Below are 21,534 nucleotides of genomic sequence, written 5' to 3' on the forward strand. Positions count from 1 at the left end.
CATGCTCTGGGTTGGAGGGGATGGTCATCGACACTGACGTGATAAGAGCGCTTAGAGTGGGCGTGGACGAGTCAGTTCGCCTCGAAAAAAAACATCGAATCGAGCAATGTCCCGCAAAACCTTCCTTTTCAGGACAAAGACTTGCCATGTAAAGTGACCCGGCAGTTGGGTAAATTAGATGGAGAAGTGTGAAACCGGAAACAAAATCAAGAGCATCAACAACACGACGCTAGGGCGGGGGTTTTCCAAGCAGGGTCGCCCTTGATCTCCAGAGGGCTGATAGCGAGAAACGTTGATTTAAAAGATGGCTTCTCTAGTGAAACGCAACAAAATTTCGGGGTTCAAGGGTCAATAGCGATGGGCATAGCCACATGTGAGCTCACAAGGCCCGATGCCATGAAACCGTCGAGAAAGGCGAAGAGTCTATCTTGATTGCCCGAGAACATGTGAAAAGCGGCTCACGAAGTGGAAATTCAAGCAATTTAGCCGGGAAAGCGTCCATATCGATGCCTAATCCAGTGGATAGATACGGGATGGCAAGGCTGTATCATGTCTGCCACTGGCGACGTTAGATCCGAGGATGGATCTGCAGGAACCCTCGCCTAAACCCCAGATCTGGCGGCAGCGACGGAGGTGGCGTTGGAACCAGCCGAAAGTGTGAGTTATCAGACGACATATAGTGCCGTAGCGAGAGCAATGGGCGACGAAATGACGCCCAGGGGCTTGATACGACCAACACAGTCGCGGCACTTGGCTTGTGATTTTTGCGGGAGCCATTTCAGGGTATCGTGGGTTGTTGACCCAACAGGCCGACAGCGGCTACGCCGCGCAAGCTGTGCACATGTTCGGTCTTGACTACATGAGCAAAAGATCGGTGAGTGGCATTGCCAGAAAGGAAATGTTATCGGCACGACAAAGCGCGTCAGTGGTCGAGCAAAACGTCGATTTTGATGATGTGAGGTAGAAAATTAGAAATAGCGTAGGGGCGTGTGCGCAAGGGAGACACGGCAAGGTAGGCATGACCCAGCGTGAGTTGGCAGGACGTTCGCTTGCAGTCCAACCACTGTCCAATAGTAGCCAACAGCATGGTAAACGCGCGCGTGCCGTCCATGCCGTATTGGGAGAAGTGCTCGCGGCCGGAGTTGCCGCCTATTGGTTCAAATTGCCAATTGGGGTAGGAGCAAGGTCTGATCCCTATGACCACCAATGAATACACTTATCAAGGCAAGTGCGGCCCACAACAACAGCAGGAAATCCCCTGCTCGGCCTATTCTGCTTCGGGAAGACGAGTCACCTTACAGGGTTTAAGTCCCTACTAGCGCGTCCCGGCAATCTGGTAAGCTAAGCTTTTTAGCGTTGACTAGCTTGCGGCACAGAGCGCTGAGTGGCCATCTGCGGGGCCGCAGCTCTGAGCCATAGTGGGTCATTTCCTAAGTCCGATACCCCTGTCAACTTTGAAGCGCCGCCAGGCGCATGCCATGTTATGTTATGGGTTGCATATTGCGCAGCGCAAGTGGAGATGTAAACTTGGTATTAGCTAACTGTGGTCTTTTGCTTGTTCTCAGGAGCATCCAAGACAAATGGACGTGCCCAGCCCAGCCAGCCTCTGAATGAATTGAGTTGAGTCGAGATGGGATGAGCCCCCCATGATACAATGTGATTAGGCTCCTGGCTTGCGCATATGTGGTTACTTTTTTATGCTTTTTTTGCCCTTTTTATCTTTTACCTTTTTACTAGGGAGGTCATTATCACTCACCGTGTAGGCTACCTACATCAAGATGCATTACATTGCACTGTGAATTGCTGTAAAAACGTCTGACGGACTGTTGCTGAACGTCATTTTCCCGGTTGCTTCTTCGGGCTCGGATCGCATCCCCGGACCAGGGGAAGGCCATGACAGCACCTCAGCGGCAGACAGTCGTTAATTTAGCACCCCGAAGCGAGGGAGAACACCCCCAAAGAGACGACTTTTCTTACTTTGGCAAGGCTAGCACTGTCCATTTTTTGCGGCCAAGTTCCTGTTCAACGGCTTCGCGCTACACGCGGTCCTATCACGTTTCTCAACAGCGCGTTTATCGGATAGCAGCAGATGTATGTTGGTGATGACAGTTCTCTTTTCTGTTATTAACAGCAGGGCGTATACGTCGCTAACCGCAGCGGACGGGATGCGTAGATTGATTGATTGATTAACGGAATCTTCAGCATGTCCTGCCCTGCCCTTCCCCCCCCTCCCCCAAAGTATTGTGCTCCGCTCAATTCTCTTCCGCACATGACGAGGCAATCTGCCGATAGATGCCAAGACGTGTAGTGGAGTCAATGGGCTTTTACCTAGGCTGTTGCAGGCATGGTCAGTCACTCTGTTCTCAGGTTTCTCAGGTCTCTGTGTCGTTTGTCTTGTCTTCTTTTTGGGGTCTTTTCATACTCCGTCTCCGTTTCCGTCTCCGTGTTTGTTCCGCTTTCGCTCTTGTTGCTACTGTGCCGGATCTGCACTGCACTTGAAGAAAAGGGAGCGGAGATGAGATTAGTTAGGGAGGAAACAAAGACCAAGAGTTGGTATTATTCTGTGTCAAGGTTGCTTGGCTGCGCTGGCCTGGTCTGACCTTGTCTGACCTTAACCCAGCCCCAAGCTGCTGCTGCTGCACTGCTCCCTTCAGATCCCTGCTCCCACTTTAGATCATGGCGCCTTTCTAATTCTCTTCTTTGCCCTCTTCTACCGGCCTCCCATCCACTCATAAACCCAGTACGGCAACGAAACGTCACTGGCGCACCCTTTCTTTTCAAGCTGCCGATCTTTGAGATCGATGTACGCCAAACGGCCCGCAGAGGATTATCGAGGTCCCGCGTTCCTGCTGACAGCCCTTGCACGCTGATGAGATAGCATTGCTATCCTGTCCCGTCCTTCATGTCCTCAGATATGGTAATGAGAGACTCATTGTCTATGACATGTGTGCAGACAAGATAATTAATTACTTAATGTATTCTACAGTGTAGCAATTCCCACATTTCTGCTTGTCTCTGCCCTCATCCAGGACGACAAAGGGTCCTTGACCATACTCTTGACCCCACCTTGTTGCGTTTCTCATCCTAGCAATCACTTCCCTCTTTCTGTAAACATCTCTGGTCAAGGTCCAGGTCCAGGTTCAGTCTTAGATCCACGTTCTTGCCTTCGGGCTGTCCTGATTTGTTTCCCCCCGTTGACTAGCTCAACCTGAAAGTGTGTCTGTCCTGTGCTGAACAGTGCTGCTAGCTTCAGCTTGTCCCCCAAGCCCCCAGCCTAGTTTCTTCGTTTTGCCATGTTTATCTTATTGTCCGCCCCCTCTCTCGCAGCCGTGGCTTGCGATATAGACGTTTTTGCCATGTTATTTTATAGTCGACCTGCCCTGGCGTCTTGAGCTTATATCTTCTTCAATTGCTTGTCATCCGGAATATGTTGGTTGGCCAATAAGTCACTTCGGAAAAGAATCCCGGAACAAAGGCGGATGGAGTCGCAATTTCCTCAACAACATGCTCTTCATTTCCTTATTGCCGCTGTCGGTCACCAGACTGATAAGCAGATATTTCCATTACATATCGTATCCAGACTGTCGGATCCAAAGGACTGCTCGAGACCATGTCTGAGTCGGATTTGGGCACCGAAAACGCCGTCCACCGCACATTTTCAGAAGGCGGACAGTGCCTGTTTTGCCAGACTCCCAAGGTTGATACGACATTGTAGCGATCCGTGGTGGATTCCAGGTTACCACCGAAATAGTTCGGTGTTGTTTTCCCTGTCAAGAGATGCGACTCCATCCCGATTTCACTCATCTTTTCTCACACCCATACAAGGATAGACGAATGAATGAATGAATGAATGAATGAATGGCTAGCCGATGATTAGGATGGGATGGGATGGGATGGATAGATGAACCCCTACCCCCATGCCCACATTCACGCCTATACCCATACCCACGTCAACGCCACATCCACTTACAATTCTACTCTACTATACTCCCTTTCAGACACCCCCTTCAAAGCTTCAAGCCGCGATAATCCAGTTCCCCTCCGTCCCAGCGTCATATCCACTGGTATGCACGTACTCTGTATGTACACTGCCATTAGTCTTTCTCTGTGTCCAGCCAGCCCATTCATAACTTTAGACCCCTCGGCGGCTATCCATATGCACGACAGTTCAGGTATCGTATCCTGGCATGGAAAAAGGATACAGTAGGTAGCAAGTCATCATAGACCTAAAGTGAACCCTCCACTTTGTAGGCAACGCCATGCTGTGTCCATACTTGGGGACCTGGTGCCTCTCTGCTCAGTGCATCCTCAACACACCCCAGCTCTTCCCCATTCGCCCCCTGGCACTTGGTCCATGAGGTCCTTAGACTTGTAAAAGAACGGCTCTCAAGAATGTCCCAGTACTTTGTTTCTGCTGTTACTGTTGCTGTTGCTGTTGCTGTTACTGTTACTGTTGCTGCCCTGCCCTGCCCTGATCTCGAGAGGAGGTACATACATACACTCCAACGATCTGCACTCCACTTGTCTTCATCTCCAAACACCATTTATACAAAAAGGCCGGGCCGTCTGCGACCCCACAAGGCTCTGTCTCTCTCAACTCCTCCATCCTGCCCTTGCCCTTGACCTTGACCTTGGCCTCGATCTTCGGACACCCAGGTCTTCAAAAAGCGGCCACGGCCAGAAAAGGCTGAATCGTGTTTTACTTCCATCATTCATATCTGCCTCGCCAGGTCTTGATGCTTTCTTATACCATCTTTCTTGCTGGTCATAAATGCAACAGTCTCGGACTGAATCTTGAAACTTGGAACCACAACATCAACATCCTTCTCTAACCTGCAAACATTTCCAATCATAGAGCCCCGCCCATAAACCAACAAATCTGGACTGTAATTGTCCGATCCCTCAAACTTATACCCACATGATCATGGTTGAGCAGCAGTATATTGCCCCAGGTCTACCCCAGCAGGCTGGTTTTTCGGGAGCTCCCACTTTGCTCAACTCAATTCCTACAACCACAGCTTCTGCTTACCACGAACTCGCGGCCTATTCATCTGTAAGTGTTATACTTCCTCTGAATCCAACGAAACATGGTTCTCGTTGCTCTCTGCTATTCCCGTCCCCAGTAACAATGGCAAAACTCACACCTTTGCAGATTTCTTCGTCTTACAACGGCATCCAGTGCGACCCAAATCTTTTAACTCCTGTCTCAGTCATAGATTCTCCTCCTTTGCACGGGTTGACCAAGATTCAATACCCTCCTCCCCCAAGCACACCCAATCAGCAACCTTCCCCCCCAGGGAGTTCAGAAATGTACCACCAGCAGTGGGCAGGACACTTCGACGTTAACGGACAGTCTCCATCGGCGAGCTCGCCAATGACTTCACAGGCGCCAGGTGGTGGAGAATTCCTCCATGCCAGCTACGTCCATGATGGGCGTCGAACACCAGGACCACCTGAGCCCTACATGGGAGCTTTCGGCGTATCGAACGGACCAGAGCCACCGTCAATGGACCACCCGTACTATGTTGATATGGGCCCTCCAGTCGACCACCAGGTTCAAATGGGTATCCACCATCGCGAAATGCCTGCCGCACCTCTTCTGAGCGACTCACAGCCAATCCAGTACCGTCGTCATCACAGCCCTGAAGATTCTGCTCCGCAGAATCGGTCTGCCGGCGTCCCACGCTCCCTAACAGCATCTCCCCGTCGAAAACCTGCTTTCCAAGCCAGTGGCCGGGTTAAAAAGCGCCATTCGAAGCGGCCAGGTGCATCTCGAACTGCTGCCCAGGAAGACCCCGTGAGCGAACACAAAAATTGCTTCGGCGAAGAGGCTCCGCCAAAGATCAAAAGCACATGTCCCGACGAGGAACGCTGTATCTTCGAATCTCGCTGGCGACACCGCCACCAGAAGGGCCAGGACATGTGGGACAGTATTCAGAATGACTATTACAATCGCTTCGGGAAGCGTCCCGGCAAGGAGATGCTGCAGATGAAGTTCAAACGAGGCCGAGCTAAGTACCTCGAGTGGATACCCAAAGATGTAAGTCACTCTAGCTCAAGATACGTCAAGCACTATACTGACCATGCCTAGGAGGACATACTTTACGAAGCTTGGTTGCTTAACGAGAAGAATCGTCATCAAAACACTCTTGATTTATTCTACGAGATGGGAGGCTCTCGGAATATGCGTTTGAATGCCAGCGACATCGAGATTAAAGTCGTCAATGATTTGAAGCTCGAAGAAGGCATCTATATGGAGTCCTACGGAAGCGCCAACATTCGTCGGCGACGCAAGCCGGACTCGGTAAGAAAGCGTGCTGGCCATGGCGTTGGCAACGACATGTCGGTCAACGACGAGATGATGAGCATTGGCTCGCATACAACACACGAAGACGAAGTTATCAACCAGGTCCATGGCCTTCCAAATATGAAGATGGAGGAGCAAGGCCCCGAAGACCATCCCAACATGATGGAGACGCAAATGTGGGATCAGCAGATGAAGATGGAACCTGGAACAATGCCGCAAGGAAACGACCACATGCAACACTCGATGAGGCCGAGTCCAATATCACAGCCCATGTATGGTGCCCGCAGAGAAGCATAAATCTGAAAGCTTCTGACACTTAAATCATTTCATGCCCCTCATAGACTGCTTCATCTTCCCAACGAAGAGCCCACTTTCTTGTCTATTTCTTTCACGATTCTATTACATCTGGCCTCCTCCCCATCATTATGGACGCCGCATATCATACAAGAGTTCTCTCATATACCCCAAGGACCAGCTTTTAGATAGAGCTATGGAGGAATATTGAATTGTTTCACGATTACAACGAATGTGGTGCCTAATCAATTAAACCTTCATCTGTTCATCTTGGAATTCTGACTTCATTGCTATGAGACGGCAGCAGTATCTTGCATGTACAAGGTCAAATGACAACGAACGGCTGACTTCATACGGAGTTTAGATTCGCGGCTGGCAGTGACTAGATAGCCTATCTTTTGTGTGATTGTCAATGAGAATAAGGAGAGGGGGGCGCGAGAAACCTGGAAAGATTCGGAAAGGGGGCGGACAACACAAAGCTCGTATTGACAAACTTGTCCTTGTTTGCGGTCCCGACAGTTTGGAAAATTGCGCTTCAAGTAAATTTGATTTTCGCTGCAACTTGCATGCAGCTGGGTCAGGTTGACAAGGATAAGGACTCGAGTCACCAGCAGAGGCCAGGAGGGTGTCAAGACAAGCTTGACGGGGTTGCCTTGAGCCTAAACCAGTGGAGCACAATAGCCCGTCCATGGAGTTGCGGACGCCCTAGCCGTCAGGGATTCAGGCTTCTAGCCCCCGATGCAGATCACGCCGTTTGACAGTTCGGCAATGCGAGGCTTGTGAGAGATGTGAGGCCTTTGGTGCCCAGTTACAGGCTAGGGATTTCCGCGAGCCTAGCGCCGCTGACTACACTCAGCCAGGTAGCACCAAAGATATCGTATGTAGATAATATCAACTGCACCATCTTTTGAACAATAGTCGACAGGCTAGGAAGCTGTTTGCGAGATCAGCGACAGTTCCTAGGCGCGCCCAGAAGACTGTGCGCGCATCCCCTGTCCTTCTGTGGAGAAGAACCATGCCTGAACTAAAACATCACACAATAGCGCTGTTAACAAAATGTGCCACTGCACCACAACATTGATGGTTCAAAGAACACATTACGAGTAACGGCACTAGCTCTTCGGTGGGAGGCTGGGTATATTGAAAAGTTTTCCATCGATACAGGCCAGGAAGCATGCACCTGCAAGTGAGACCTCATAACCGAGTCAATCTTGGTGCGCGCCGATGCTTGCAAAGTGATGCTGAAGACAATATCGACGACCCACAAGCCAGAAGAGGTGATTACACAAAGAAGTGGGCAGAATAAGAGTGACAGAGAAGCAGCCATTGTGGTCCAAATGCGATTGTCATAGAAATTTGGTGAATCAGTTTCTTCGCAGATTTGCCCTGGAACAACTATTAGCAACAAAGCGCCAAAAGTCAATCCCAGCCTTTCGAGCCGCAACTTCCTTGTAGTTGTCCCCAGGTACTCTGTAAATCCACGATGTTAGCGGGAAGCAGAAATGGGCTCTTATAGGACTATGAGAAGCATCGATGCGCCACGACACAAGGGTTGCAGAGTATGTCGTGGCCTAAGCAACTACTTCCAAAAGGGTCAAGTTCATCCCTTGAATGACCCATCAAACGGCGGTTGAGTGTCATGGCCAGCTTTCTTTCTGAAATTAGAGTAGGACAAGAGTAAGGCTGTCGGATGAAGACAAGCAGGTATCGTGCAAGGAACAATGCATTCGCGAGTCTATGTCGCATCCCACTGTGTAAAGCTGGGCTGTTTGATCGCCTATGCAATTCGCGAAAGCAACATCGGCTTCTGGTTGCTAAATCTGGCTTGGGTTCAGGCCGAGTGGGAGATAATAAGATCCAGACGACGCGCTAAGATCCGTCTGGCTTGCGTCGATAATGAATTCATTCGAGCGGAAGATCATCAAAGGTTCCCGAGTGGGGGCTGATCTGATTATTTCAATATTGAGGACGCGGCACAGACAGAAGCGTCGTCGTTGCCGAGCCGAGGACGTCTATGGCTTCCCGGGCCATACTGCAATATGGTTAGCTCGTGAGTGTTAAGAGTGACGTTTTATTCAGGGCCCGCTTCCGCCTTACCTAGGTAGTGCCAGGGATGTGACGCACTGGTACATATAGCGTTCTCATCGTGACTTTGGATCTTAGAACTTCTCCTTTTGGATTCGCGTCTCATAAATACAAATACACTCTAGCGTGGTCTTGGGAGAAGAAAAAGTATTTGGGAGGGACAACATAAGCGACGAGCCGGAACTAGCTGTGACACTGCTATTCCTCAGATGAATGAAAGTCGAAGGAAGAAAAGAAAGGGCGTTGTATGGATGTTTTTGTTTGTGCTGGGTCTGGCAATCGGCCAATGATGGGTGTGATTATTCTGATGATTCAGTGAAAAGAGCCAACCAAAACTGGGTGGGCAGCTTCACCACGAAGTTCGTACTCACTGTCGTCTCAGTTCAGATAGAAATTTACAACTGGTCAAATAATTGATATAGCACTCGAAAGAAATGCTGGAACTTGTCGTTTATAATGTTGATTTACAGTTCGACAAGGTACTATTCTGGTAATGCCCATCCATCCTTAGTACCTTGTCGCCCGCCCAGTCCAGACTAAGGTTAGGGGCCACACGTGTCAGCCACAGGTGGCGGTATGATGACAAGACACAACTATCATCAGGACTTCAACGGCTTTGCCATTTCAATCTCCAAATCGCGACGCCGAGCGCCCGTCGCGCGCCATACTCGAGGCGTTTCATACAGTTGTTCTTAGCTGTAGAGTCAGTTTGACTGTCTTGACGCTCCCTGATGAGCCTAGCAGCTACCTATCGAGCGCCATTCCCCCTTGGCCAGTACTTATGAGTCCTGGCTTTCATGAGCGAAGAGGCATAATGCTCTTGGTTGTAGTGCAATTGCTGACATGGTCTGCGCTATCATGGACGGCTCAAGCAATGCGGCAAGACCACCTTGGGCGGTTGCGCCAAGAAACCGTCGACATGTTTTATCATGGCTTCGACAACTACATGAAGCATGCGTTCCCCGAGGATGAGGTATGGCAGGCACCTTCGTTGATAGTGGCATAATATTGACTGTCTTCCCAACAGCTTCGACCTCTAACATGTCAGCCCCTTACACGAGATCGAGAAAATCCCGCCCATATCGGGTTGAACGACGCCCTAGGGAACTATTCCCTTACGCTCATCGATAGCTTATCGACACTCGCAATCCTCGCTAGCGGACCCGAAGATGATTCAGGAACAGGCTCGAAAGCACTGGGCGATTTTCAGGACGGTGTAGCGGACTTTGTACAATACTACGGTGATGGGCGCCCAGGCGTTTCGGGGCAAGGCATACGGGCGATTGGGTTTGACCTCGATAGTAAGGTCCAGGTCTTCGAAACCGTCATTCGTGGCTTAGGAGGTCTTCTGAGTGCGCATCTATTTGCCATAGGGGAGCTACCCATCACCGGATATATCGTGGAACCTCCTTGGACGACCCAAACCGACGATCCTCTCGAGTTGACACCCATCGAATGGCCGAATGGTTTCAACTACGATGGCCAGCTTCTGAGACTTGCCCTCGATCTTGGACAAAGACTTCTTCCTGCTTTCTACACGGATACAGGTATACCGTACCCGCGAGTGAACCTCCGACATGGCATCCCTTTCTACACCAATTCCCCTTTGTTTCGTCGCATGGGCGAGGACAAACCAGAAGCGTCCTCAGTGGAAATCACAGAGACTTGCAGCGCCGGAGCTGGAAGCCTCACTCTTGAGTTTACTGTTTTGAGTCGACTGTCTGGGGATGATCGATTCGAGCAAGCAGCTAAGCGGGCCTTTTGGGCGGTTTGGGGCAGAAGGAGCGAAATTGGGCTCGTTGGCAACGGTTTGGATGCAGAAGGCGGGCAATGGATTGGCCCACATGCCGGAATCGGCGCCGGGATGGACAGCTTCTTCGAATATGCTTTGAAGAGCCATATCCTGCTGTCGGGACACGACATGCCGAACAAAACATCATCCAACCGACAGGGCAACACCGGATGGCTCGATCCCAATGCAATGCATCCTCCTCTTCCCGCCGAATTACAGAGCTCTGAAGCATTCCTGGACGCATGGCATCAAGCCCATGCTTCGGTCAAGCGATATCTGTATACCGACAGAAATCATTATCCCTACTATTCCAACATTCATCGGACAACCGGCCAACCCTACACCATGTGGATTGACAGTCTAGGGGCTTTTTACCCTGGCCTACTGGCTATGGCGGGCGAGGTCGACGAAGCTATCGAAGCGAATCTTGTTTATACTGCTCTTTGGACACGATATTCTGCCTTGCCTGAGCGATGGTCCGTTCGTGAAAACAATGTTGACCAGGGGCTTGGCTGGTGGCCAGGTCGTCCTGAGTTCATAGAGTCAACATACTACATATACCGTGCCACGCAGGACCCATGGTACTTGCATGTTGGTGAGATGGTGTTGAGAGACATTGAGCGGCGATGCCGCACACCATGTGGTTGGGCCGGTATTCAGGATGTTAGAACAGGAGAACTGTCTGATCGGATGGAAAGCTTCTTTCTTGGTGAAACGACAAAATACATGTATCTACTGTTCGACCGCAACCATCCTCTCAACAAGGTCGACGTAGCATACGTATTTTCAACAGAGGGCCATCCTCTTATCATCCCCAAGCGAAACCGCCCCAAGCCTGCATTGCGGCGTTCTCTCACAAAGCGCCAGGCCTCCAGGAATAGCACAGATGATGAGAGCTTCACCCACTCGTGTCCTGTCCCTACAATGGCGGGACTTGCTGGTTCGGCAACAGCTGCCCGGCCCGACCTCTTCAGTGTCGCATTGTTTGTCGATCTGCATAACACCCCCAATGTTCACGGGCCTCTCGAGGCTGTCGAGGTTATGGACAAGAAGAGGGGTCTGGTAACAAAATACAAAGCTACAACAAATTACACGATGTTTCCCTGGACATTACCTCCAACAATGTTGCCGCAAGACGGTATATGTACCGCACCCGCCGAGCGTGTCGTGGCATGGATAGAGTTCCCACCTGGTGACACAGCCAGCTCGCTCGTTTCTCGCTTCGGGACTTCTCTTGTGTGGTACAGTTACAACGGGCCAACCGTCCGCAACCTTGACGGCATGCGACTCCAATTGGAGCGACAACAAGGCAGCGGGTCGGCAGGTCGGCTCTGGAGAATCACGCATGCAGCAGGTAGAGAGCTTGGCAAGCATGAGAATGTCTTTTTCCATGCAGAGCATGTGAGGAACTATAAAGACGAAGCTTTTACTTGCATTCGACGAAAAGACCTAGTTGAGATTGACCTTCTTCTCGATGCTCCTGAGAAGCTGAATGCCAGCGCACCAGCCCCTGCCCAGGGTGTAAATGCATCAGGTGAAATCATTGCCAGTCACGCGGCTCTCCCATCAGAATCCCTTTTCAAATCGCTACTCCGTGCCGTGAGCTCCGTCTTCGAACCGGCCTACACTGATCTTCCAGAGTCGGAGGGGGGCGGTCCCGGCCCCACTACTCTCCGTTGGTCAGCCTACACGGCGACCGGACCGGGTGCCTTCCCGATGCCGCCGATAGTCGACACGCCGATGGCCGGTTCGCCAAGCTACAACTCCCGTAAACCCGCCGCTAACTTTCCTTGGCGAACTGTCTTCCTCGGTGGTCAAGCTTGCGATACTCCACTGCCCGAGTCGTCATCTCGACAACATCAAATTATAGTTCTCCGCCGCGGTGGCTGTTCATTCAGCGAGAAACTGGAGCGTATTCCTAACTTCTTGTTGTCACCTCACTCGTTACAACTTGTCATTGTCGTTGACGAGGAAGATGATTCAGAAGAAGGCGTCGAGGATATCGTACGTCCCCTTTTGACTGTAGCACAGTTGACGCCCAGAGGCATGGAGCGGCTCAACGGCGTGCCGCTTGTCCTCATGCGTGGTGCCAAAGGCGATTATGCGCGTTTCGGTGAGGCTAAGGGTGTAGGAATGCGGCGCAAGTACCTGGCAGAGAGTCAGGGTATGCTCATAGAAAACGCCATTGTCTTATAACACAACGTGGAGTACATGATGCATGTCTCGGAGTTTTACTAGTGGCGTCTCAGCATCATTTTTTGCATAAGCAGTGTATGTTTTGGATATGGCAAAACATGTATTAGATAGAGTCCATTTGCATTAGCATTTAGCGTTGTTTTTTTGGTATATATAATATGCTCAAAATATACATGTCGTGTCAACCCATCAGTGTCAACCCAACAGTAGAGCAAGATAAACTCTGGTGCTTCATTATGAACATAGCAACGAGGTTATCAATAAACGCAGATAAGACCATCATCGCATCATGATTAGTAGATCTTTCTTTATATGGCTATACCAAAGTGTTCTCATAAACCCCCATTTCTATATGCGTGAACCCGAAATGACTTTTGCTGTTGTTGAATCGTGAAAAAGACATCCACAAAACGCCAACCAGTATAAATCTCACTCAACAAATAAGTGAAATGCTGTAAAAACTCGTCCACAACCACCGCCTATGATTCAAGTTCAAAAACAAACAGGGCAAAATATGACTTTGCAGGTCTAGCAGAATTTCCCCACATGCGCCGTCGTGTGGCTCACAACGAGTTGACTGAGGTCCATCTATGGCCCAATATCGTTTAATTGTTGAAAGCGGGGAAAGAGGAGCTCAATATCAACCGAACTATGCGTCTTCAAGGAGAATCTTGGTAGGAGGGGCACCAAGCTTATCACGACCGTTGAGTCCAGGAATTTCAAGGATGAACAAGTATCCCATGACCTCACCCTTAAGCTGTTGGACGAGTTCAGCTGCAGCCTTTGCGGAACCGCCTAATGAAGCACATTAGTTTTGGTCTGGTAAACGGCCCAAGCGAACAGAGCTACTTACCGGTGGCAATGATATCGTCCACAATCAGGACCTTCTGGCCCTCGCGGACAGCGTCTTCCTGCATTTGGAAAAGATCCTTGCCGTACTCCTTGATGTACTCAGCAGTAACGCAGGGACCGGGAAGCTTGCCCTGCTTGCGAACGGCAGCGAAAGGAACGCCGAGACGAAGCGCAAGTCCAGGACCGAATAGGAAGCCACGGGCGTCGAGGCCAACGATAACATCAGGCTTGGTAGGGAAAGCCTCGGCGATCTGGAGTTCGAGAGCCTCGACAAGGGTGGCATGAGCAGTTGGGTCGGCGAAAAGAGGCATAATGTCGACAAAGTTGATTCCCGGGATAGGGAAGTCGGGGAAGCTGCGCAGCGACTTGCGCAGGCTTATCTTTGCACCGGAGAGTTCGGAGGAACCGGTGGCGGCGGAGGAGGGCTGTCGTCCCGAGGCATCTTGAGTGTTGTTTGTCACTGACGATGGGTTGGTAGAGGAGAGAGGATCTTGGGCGCTCATTGTGGAGGGAAGAAGAGAAGAAGAAGGAAGAGAGGGAAGGCAGGGTAGAAGAAGGGTGGGAGGGTCGGCAAAAAAGAAGTAAGTTAGGGGAGGTAGGAGAAAAGAGACGAGGGATAAGGTACAATGTCGGGAAAGGAAGGGTGAGCGGAGGGTTACCAGGCTCAAGGAGTGAATTTTTTTTTTTGGTAGGTAGTCGGTGGTCGGTGGTCAAGCCGTGTCGGAAAGAAGGTCACAATAGTTTTAGTGAATGGAAATGGCAGGCGGGAAGAGAGTACAAAGAAGGTACGTGCTCCGTCTACTTGAGATACCTTGTTAGTTTGGTACCTGATGGCAGAGAATGATGGGCAGGTACAATCAGACAGTCCAGCTTAGGTTTGGTTTGGCTAGGTGGGCAAGGAAGTTACCTGTTGTATTCGTACGAGGGAGCAGCCGAAAGACGGATGATGAGGCAAGGAGGGGTGCAACCTAGGTTGAGCGATAATACTCACTGCTTATTTGGGCGTCTGGGAGGAGGCAGGCACTCAGGGCATGGTGGGGGAATGGGCATGGCACGACAGGGCAAGTACGATTAATGGAGGGGAAACCGACAGGGCTTCGATTGTAGGGGTGCAAGCTGCAAGGTGGGGGAGGGGGAAAATTTTGTCAACTTTTTTTTTTCTTACTTGACTTACAAAACTCTCTCATCAACGTTGGCAGTCATGGATTCATCAATTTTGGTCACTGAGTCGGGGAACAAAGGCCCGTTAGGCCCGCTGGTGATCAATGCCCAGCACGCAACACTAGCCCCAGCAGTGCCTAAAGTAACATGGAGGTACTGCGGAGGTATCATGATTCACGGGTGGATAAGGTATCTGCTCACTAACATCCACACACTGCTACCTCCCGTCTTGTGTTGATGATTGTGACTATTTGTGAGCAATTGTTTCACCAAATTGGCAACGAAAGACAAAGCATTTTCTGTCCCAGAGAAACACGAACATAAGTCCTGTCAGAAAAATACAAGAAAGCCGGCTGTCAAGCGGGCTCGGTGAGGTGATATCAACGATTCATTGTGTTAGTATTTGCATGACTCGACAAAGACCAATCACTCAACTCATGTGTAAAGGACAGGCATCGTCAAATAAAGAGTGCATTTAATAATTTAACAGGCATATCTCTGGTTAGGAACCTTGTGTCGGCAGGCAACACCTTTTGCTTCGCAGCCTGCCATAATGGCAATCGGTTAGTCAATGTTTCTAGCCAGCTGCACCATCATGAAACACTTGTATGTTGACGCAGCCAGTTGCGTGATAATTCTGATATGTCAAACGCCATCTTTCCACAACAGTCAATGCATGCTCCTCTGGTTACATGCATGGTTGTTGTATCGGAGTAGTATCAATACCATATCAGATGCTAATCGTCAACTCTACCCCCCTTGGCGAATTCTCTCATTGGATAGGTAGGTTATGCTCTGATGTACGTCTATGAGTACTGTTTACGAATCGGACTCTGCCTAGAGTATGTAGTATACAGGCTAGAAAATGAAACACGCCAGGATACAACTCATGACTGTGTTCTCCATACATGGCAATCTCAACCAGGAGCCACAGTCTCCTTACCGCGCGTCCTCTTTCTATAAAAGTCTCAGTAGAACATAAGCCGTAACAGGTCAAGAAATACGGCCAGTCGCCCGGTGCTACTCTGCACACGTCCAGGATGCCCACTCGTACCATTCAGGTACATTAGTATATTTCGAGATCGCGGGACTAGCTCCAGCCAGCCCAAACATAACCGCCACACAATGGACCCCGTTGAATGACGGTTGGCCCGTACTGGTCCTCGTATGGACAACAAGACACTGCGCAATCCAGCGCCCTGCGTTTCCTATTTTAAGAAAGAATCATGAGTAAAAGAAATTAGTATTTACCAAAGTCAAACAAAGACTTCACTCAATTTCATCAAGTCCTATACCTTATCCGAACTCACCCGGCCATGTCGATCCTTTGGCTTTTATCGATTCTTAAACCCTGGACAGCCCAAGCATTGATATCCAATTAATTGCTTTACCCCAGTATCGGGCCTGCTACCACTCAAGGTATCATTGGCATGGCGCTAGAAGTTTTTCCTTCCTACATTAGTAGATAGTACATAAAGTACATAGACAGACAGACAAGACTTGCTTGGGTCAGAATCGGATAATGCATGCAGAAGTTAGATAACCCTCGGAAAGGTAAAAAACAGTACTTACAAATACTAAGAAATAGGCAGGTACTTATTAGAAAGCTCAGTAGAGCTCGTACTAAATTAATATCGCACTTCTGCATCTGCGTTCCCAGTAGTGCTTTTCGCACCCAATAATGGACTTCTTTGTCCGATTTAACGTAGGCAATCCTCTCCACTTCACAGCTGACATTGATAAGTGACAAATTTACTATTATTAAATATCACTCATCACAGCTGGTAGTTCAGATAACGGCATTGCCCATGGTTGGTTAGGGATAAGTTTTCTAAAAGATAGAAGTCGATCCCAAAAGAATTGCAAGATCCATCAGTTAAGGAATCTTTGTTGGAAGAGAAAGTGGTTCAGTTAACCCAACGTTGCCGTTTTAGGCAACTCCCAAGAAGGAGGAAAGAAGCGGCTAGGTAGGCTGCCCTCGTTTGGTTCTTTTGCTCCTTCCCCAACCACTCTTGGTTCTTTTCACTTCCCGATATGTAAATTTTATTTCCGTTCCGGCACATGTCCTTAGGAAGGTGCCATCAGTTCTGAACAGAGCACCTAGGAAGGTATTGTCGGGTGCATCAACTCTTTTGTGGTTTGGCAAAGCTACAGATATTTTTGTCCGTCTCCTTTCTACATCCCTGCTCATTGCTAAGTTAAGTACTCGCCTTCACGTAAAGACTTATGGTTCTTTATGCTGCTTATCAAAGTAATCTCACTCACCCCTCATATCCTGCTCATGCTTCAGCAATTCCCAGCTTTAGACACCTTGACATTCTACTACATGCTACTTATTCACCCGGTGAGCTCTCTTCACGCAACCATCGCTGTTGCACTACTTTTTCATTGTCAAGCCGCTTGGGGCTAACTGAACTATGCACATGCAGCCTAGAAAACGGCCACATTTCTACAGCAGGGCATACAAAACACTCAGCTCATCAATATCGGACGCCTTGCATCTCGATGAGTCCTCCACAATACAACCCGAACCGCTAACGAAACCAGCCAAGCTTCAAGTTACTGGCTTGGCCTGACTCGTTTGACCGTACATCAAGGTCGTACGTTATAGTTATACTGCCAGGGTAACACGGTTGTGTCTTTTATCATGGCGTACAGGATGCCGATATCGTCTTTTGTTTAGCCTGCGGTTTCGTTGGCCACATGCCACTATCACTTATCGACCATTCAATTCTGACAACGATACAGCCCCACCAGACCTTGTCAGCTCTCACCTGTATCCAAAATGCATCTTGACGGATGGAAACAGGGCACATAATTTACGTGCTATACTGCTCAGGTACTTTTGGGTTCACGCATACGATGCTGCACCCGCATGATAATATGTGGCTCGACTAGTTAGGTCCTTGTTTCTGGCCAGCCGCCTATCCAAACGGACCACCTTAGACGACCGCTTCAGCTCGCTGCAAGTCACTGCCGCAAGTTCAAGTAAGGCTCTTTCACTAATGTCAGACCTGTGCAGGTCTGACTAGCGAGCCAGCACATCTGCTACTGCGGTTTCTTCCTTCAGCCTTGATCCCAGCCACCAGGTCCCTTTCTTGAATGCCGTGCAGGAATTTGCTGTGCTTTCTTTGTGCATCTGCAATCGTGCCGCTTCTAAATCCTGTTCCCCAACCGTTTTGGCATGTTTGTCTTATCTGTGGCGGACATCCCGCCAGCCCACTCTGCAACTATGGGCATCTTATATATGCTGTGCCCCATGTTTCCCCAGCTCTTGATCCAATGTCTTGCATATTTTCCCCTCCAGAAACTGCTGACCGGCTGCTCGTTCACTGCCGCGTCATCCAGCTCTTCCTGTGTTGATTGACCGGCTGTTGATAAGCTCTAACTCTTCACCGCCGTTTGTTGTACTCATTCCACCAAAGGAGACTGGTTCAGTCTTGCATTAGTCGCAGCTGCGTGTTCATTCTTTTGGCGCTTTTGCGGGGGGGCGTTTGACGCAAGTCTTCGATATAGGTGTCTCCATCTTTCTCCAGAGGCAATGTTGCCATTTGTGTTGATATATGGGTCTAGTGGTGCTGGTATGACTTTCGTGCAGGCACTAGACCGATGGAATTCATGCAGCAGACTATTACTTGAGAATCGACCGATGCGACTGGGCCATTTTGGTATGTAGCCGTCCTCATTGCGGGCTAAACCCGATGGAGTTGGTTGTTTATTCAATATGCTGTTGTCTGCCTCCTGCCTGCTAGCAACTGCCCAGCTTCACGCTATCGCAAGGTGCTGGCAGTTATGTCAGTTTGATTTGTGGCAAAGTTGGCACAGTTCAAGTCCTCGCACTCGAAGGGCTGTATGAAAGCCGTCTTTAAAACATCAAGCCGACAACTTCGAGTCACAAATAGCGCATCGAAAGGTCATCCAACCAAGAACACAGCATAGCAGTTTGTGTATCTTACTCAGTACGAGCCAGAGTTGTCAGGACTCAAGACGATCATTATGTCATTAAACAGTTATGTGGTATCTAATACTAAGTCGAAAATAAAACAAGAACTCTCTGAAAAACGTTCTAACGGGTATCTGCCATCACAAGCGCTTCTCCGCGGTCTAAGACAGGCCATGCATGCATGTCCTCTGCAAAGGCAACCAAAAATGACAGTCGATGAAACAAGGATAACAGAAACAATCTCGGAAAAAGCACAGTTTCTCCGTCTAAACCTTTTAGGTTTCGCGGCCACAGTACAATACGCATTAGTCGATAGCTGCACCTCTCGGCAACTTTCCTCGGGCCGTTCCGACCCTCACTCACTTTGTTAGTGGGACATGAACGAGTACCCCTGATTGAACCCCCATGGGACCAAACCAACGTTCATGTTTTGCCACTCAATGGAACTGGAGGCGGATGATTGAAAACAACATGTTTTGCAATACATGCAGCATGACTGCCACACACGTTGGCATCAGCTCCGGCCAGACAGCCAAGTCGAGTTTCCCTTCAAGTCCAACATCGATCTGGAAGCATATTCGGATGAGGACTCGCACAGCAACACTGGCCACCAGCTCGCACGCCCATGTTACGGACGAGGCATAGAATGTGAGCCCAAAATTGTACTCTTCGTCGCCTTCTGTGTCAAAAGCGAAATATGGGTATACGTCTTTGTTGGCGCCAAAATGCAACACCAGAATACTTCCCAGGAATGCAACCATGGAAACATTCTCAGCAAGGAAGCGAATGAAAATATTGCGAGTCTGGAGCTTCTGGTACGACCCGAAACTCTGTGCGTTGAGTCCCAGCAGTGTCAGAGTCTTGTGCATGAAAGAAGTCATCATTATAGGCGTGATGACAACAAGGCTTGTTGACGACATGATCTGAAGGGTGATGAACTGTTTTGGTGAACGCAGTCGGGCGTATAGTGCCCGAACGTACATCTGGTAAGTCAACATAAAGTATCTTGAAGGGTTTGTTAGCAGTTGCAAACGTCGACAGGTTTGAAAACTAGAGCCTACAGTTTAAAAATCCAACTCAAAGGATAACTTCCAACGCGTTCACCCTCTCGAATACCAAGAACCCAGCCACTCAAAGCGTCTAAAAGATGAACTGTGGCAACCCAGCCGTAAACGTAGACCACTGTTTCCAAGTTGTTGTGTGGTAACGTCCGGAGGTAAATCTCAGCATATGCCTCTCCGATCACATAAGCCATGAGACCAATGAAGAGAGCAACGCAGAACCACAAGAAGCGAACAAAGCTGGCTGGTAGCCACCGTCTGCGCATCCTAATGTCTTGGGGCCGCAACTCGGGCTCAACTTGAATTACATCTGTTTCAAACAAATCCGCAGTAACGTTTCGACGTCGACGGTCCCTGCCACCGTTGAACGTGTCCGGCTCTCCGGTCCACCATGATGTGGTGAATATTCGTTGAGTTTCTGATAGAGAATGACGGAGACCGATGTGACGTTCATTGGTGGTAAGAATAATGAAGGCGATCGTGACGGGCAGCGCCATGATGATAAAGGTCCAGGAGATCCAGGCTGTGTTGTGAAGAAGAATATCGCGCAAGTCCTCGTTGTAATAAATCGGGATAGGCAAAGCGATGGATAAGATGGCGATGAGTGAAACTGTAACTGGGAAGCCGAGGGATTGTGGCCACCAGTTGAGGCTGTAAAGGTTGAAGACTTTTGTGATCCATATAAGAGCCGTCATGTTGTAAAAGCTGTAATAGACGAAGAGAAAGAACCAAAAGTTGACTTGGACTCGTGCAGCTCCATGGCCGGGCACCTTACGTCCATTCGGAAGACTATCCTCGTCTCCATCGATAAAGTCCTCATCGGGGATTTTATACTGAGGGAATGGAATCGCGCACCATGCAACAGCCTGATACCGCATTAGTCGGGTCTACTTCCGTCACGGTAGCACAACAACGTACTAACAAAGCTGGCATCAACACCAGAAATGCATACCGAGTCCACCACTTATCAACAACCCTCTTTACCGCCGACTGTCTCGGATGAACCCAGATATCCAACACCCACCGTTGCCATGCTCGTTGCCAAATAGTGCGATCGTCCTCGAAGTCATATTCGCTATCGTCCGTGTCCCCGTCGGCATGCGCATCAAAGGCACCGTATCCAAGAATATGCACGCTGCCTCGATTATCAGAGGCAGTCGATAAGAGACCAAGCTGGCTGCGCCGACGAGCGACAGCACCCGGGCGAGGAGGAACAGCGCGAAAGCGACCTAGGAGAGGGGCCGAGTCGTTTGGACGGACATGCGACTCGGTGCCCTGCGTGAACTGAAAGAAGCTGGGCATGGGATGGAGGAAGGGGGTCGGTGTGATCGTCGTGATGTCGGGCTACATTGAAAGGTCGAGACGTTATTATCGCGGTTTTGTACAAAGCCCAGTATTGCCGTAGAACAAAGGGACTGCGTTGAAATGTCGGTCTCGTCAGTGGGAAAGCCGATGTTTTGTCTAAGTGTTAGGCTGGGTAGGTGCTATCCCATAACAGTCTCGCCTGATAAACGGAGCAGGGGTCCAATTCCTGGCATGACGCGCGCTACCCACGTTGAGTGGGCTTCTGTGCAGGGTCCCCCTATGCAGCTCATGTACACTAACTGCACCTCATTTTGAGGAGAACTTCAATCTTATCAGATCAATGTTCTCATGCAGAAGAGGATTTGGCCCCTCTCTATAATGCCGACGTTTCTACCACGTGCTATAAAGATTCACCATTGCCGACGCTGAAAACAGAACCTCGGTAAATACAATGTCGATGGGTTAATATAAAAGGCGTATAGATTGTTCGAACATCAAATACCGCAGGCAAGTGTTTATTACCACCTGGGGGGGGGGG

At 49.6% G+C, this 21,534-nt stretch overlaps 4 protein-coding genes across 4 annotated transcripts, besides 4 other annotated features; 2 read left to right on the forward strand and 2 right to left on the reverse strand.

Moving 5' to 3' along the window:
* Positions 1 to 3,832: 3,832 nt before the first annotated feature.
* Positions 3,833 to 3,861: a microsatellite.
* Positions 3,862 to 3,876: 15 nt separating this feature from the next.
* Positions 3,877 to 3,897: a microsatellite.
* Positions 3,898 to 4,406: 509 nt separating this feature from the next.
* Positions 4,407 to 4,460: a microsatellite.
* Positions 4,461 to 4,924: 464 nt separating this feature from the next.
* Positions 4,925 to 6,604, forward strand: FPSE_00334 (uncharacterized protein; the record flags this gene model as incomplete). Its single annotated transcript, XM_009253454.1, has 3 exons — positions 4,925 to 5,053; positions 5,153 to 6,040; positions 6,092 to 6,604. The coding sequence occupies 3 exons, from the start codon at positions 4,925 to 4,927 to the stop codon at positions 6,602 to 6,604; spliced, it is 1,530 nt and encodes a 509-aa protein (XP_009251729.1).
* A 3,001-nt stretch (positions 6,605 to 9,605) lies between these two features.
* Positions 9,606 to 12,674, forward strand: FPSE_00335 (uncharacterized protein; the record flags this gene model as incomplete). Its single annotated transcript, XM_009253455.1, has 2 exons — positions 9,606 to 9,659; positions 9,714 to 12,674. The coding sequence occupies 2 exons, from the start codon at positions 9,606 to 9,608 to the stop codon at positions 12,672 to 12,674; spliced, it is 3,015 nt and encodes a 1,004-aa protein (XP_009251730.1).
* A 649-nt stretch (positions 12,675 to 13,323) lies between these two features.
* FPSE_00336 (uncharacterized protein) lies at positions 13,324 to 14,029 on the reverse strand (the record flags this gene model as incomplete). Its single annotated transcript, XM_009253456.1, has 2 exons — positions 13,324 to 13,469; positions 13,528 to 14,029. 2 exons carry the CDS (start codon positions 14,027 to 14,029, stop codon positions 13,324 to 13,326), a joined length of 648 nt encoding a protein of 215 aa, XP_009251731.1.
* Positions 14,030 to 14,032: 3 nt separating this feature from the next.
* Positions 14,033 to 14,143: a repeat region.
* A 4,924-nt stretch (positions 14,144 to 19,067) lies between these two features.
* On the reverse strand, positions 19,068 to 20,993 carry FPSE_00337 (uncharacterized protein; the record flags this gene model as incomplete). Its single annotated transcript, XM_009253457.1, has 3 exons — positions 19,068 to 19,635; positions 19,692 to 20,557; positions 20,610 to 20,993. The coding sequence occupies 3 exons, from the start codon at positions 20,991 to 20,993 to the stop codon at positions 19,068 to 19,070; spliced, it is 1,818 nt and encodes a 605-aa protein (XP_009251732.1).
* Between the last annotated feature and the right edge of the window lie 541 nt (positions 20,994 to 21,534).

Source organism: Fusarium pseudograminearum, chromosome 1 (assembly GCF_000303195.2).
Source record: "Fusarium pseudograminearum CS3096 chromosome 1, whole genome shotgun sequence".
Lineage (NCBI taxonomy): Eukaryota > Fungi > Ascomycota > Sordariomycetes > Hypocreales > Nectriaceae > Fusarium > Fusarium pseudograminearum.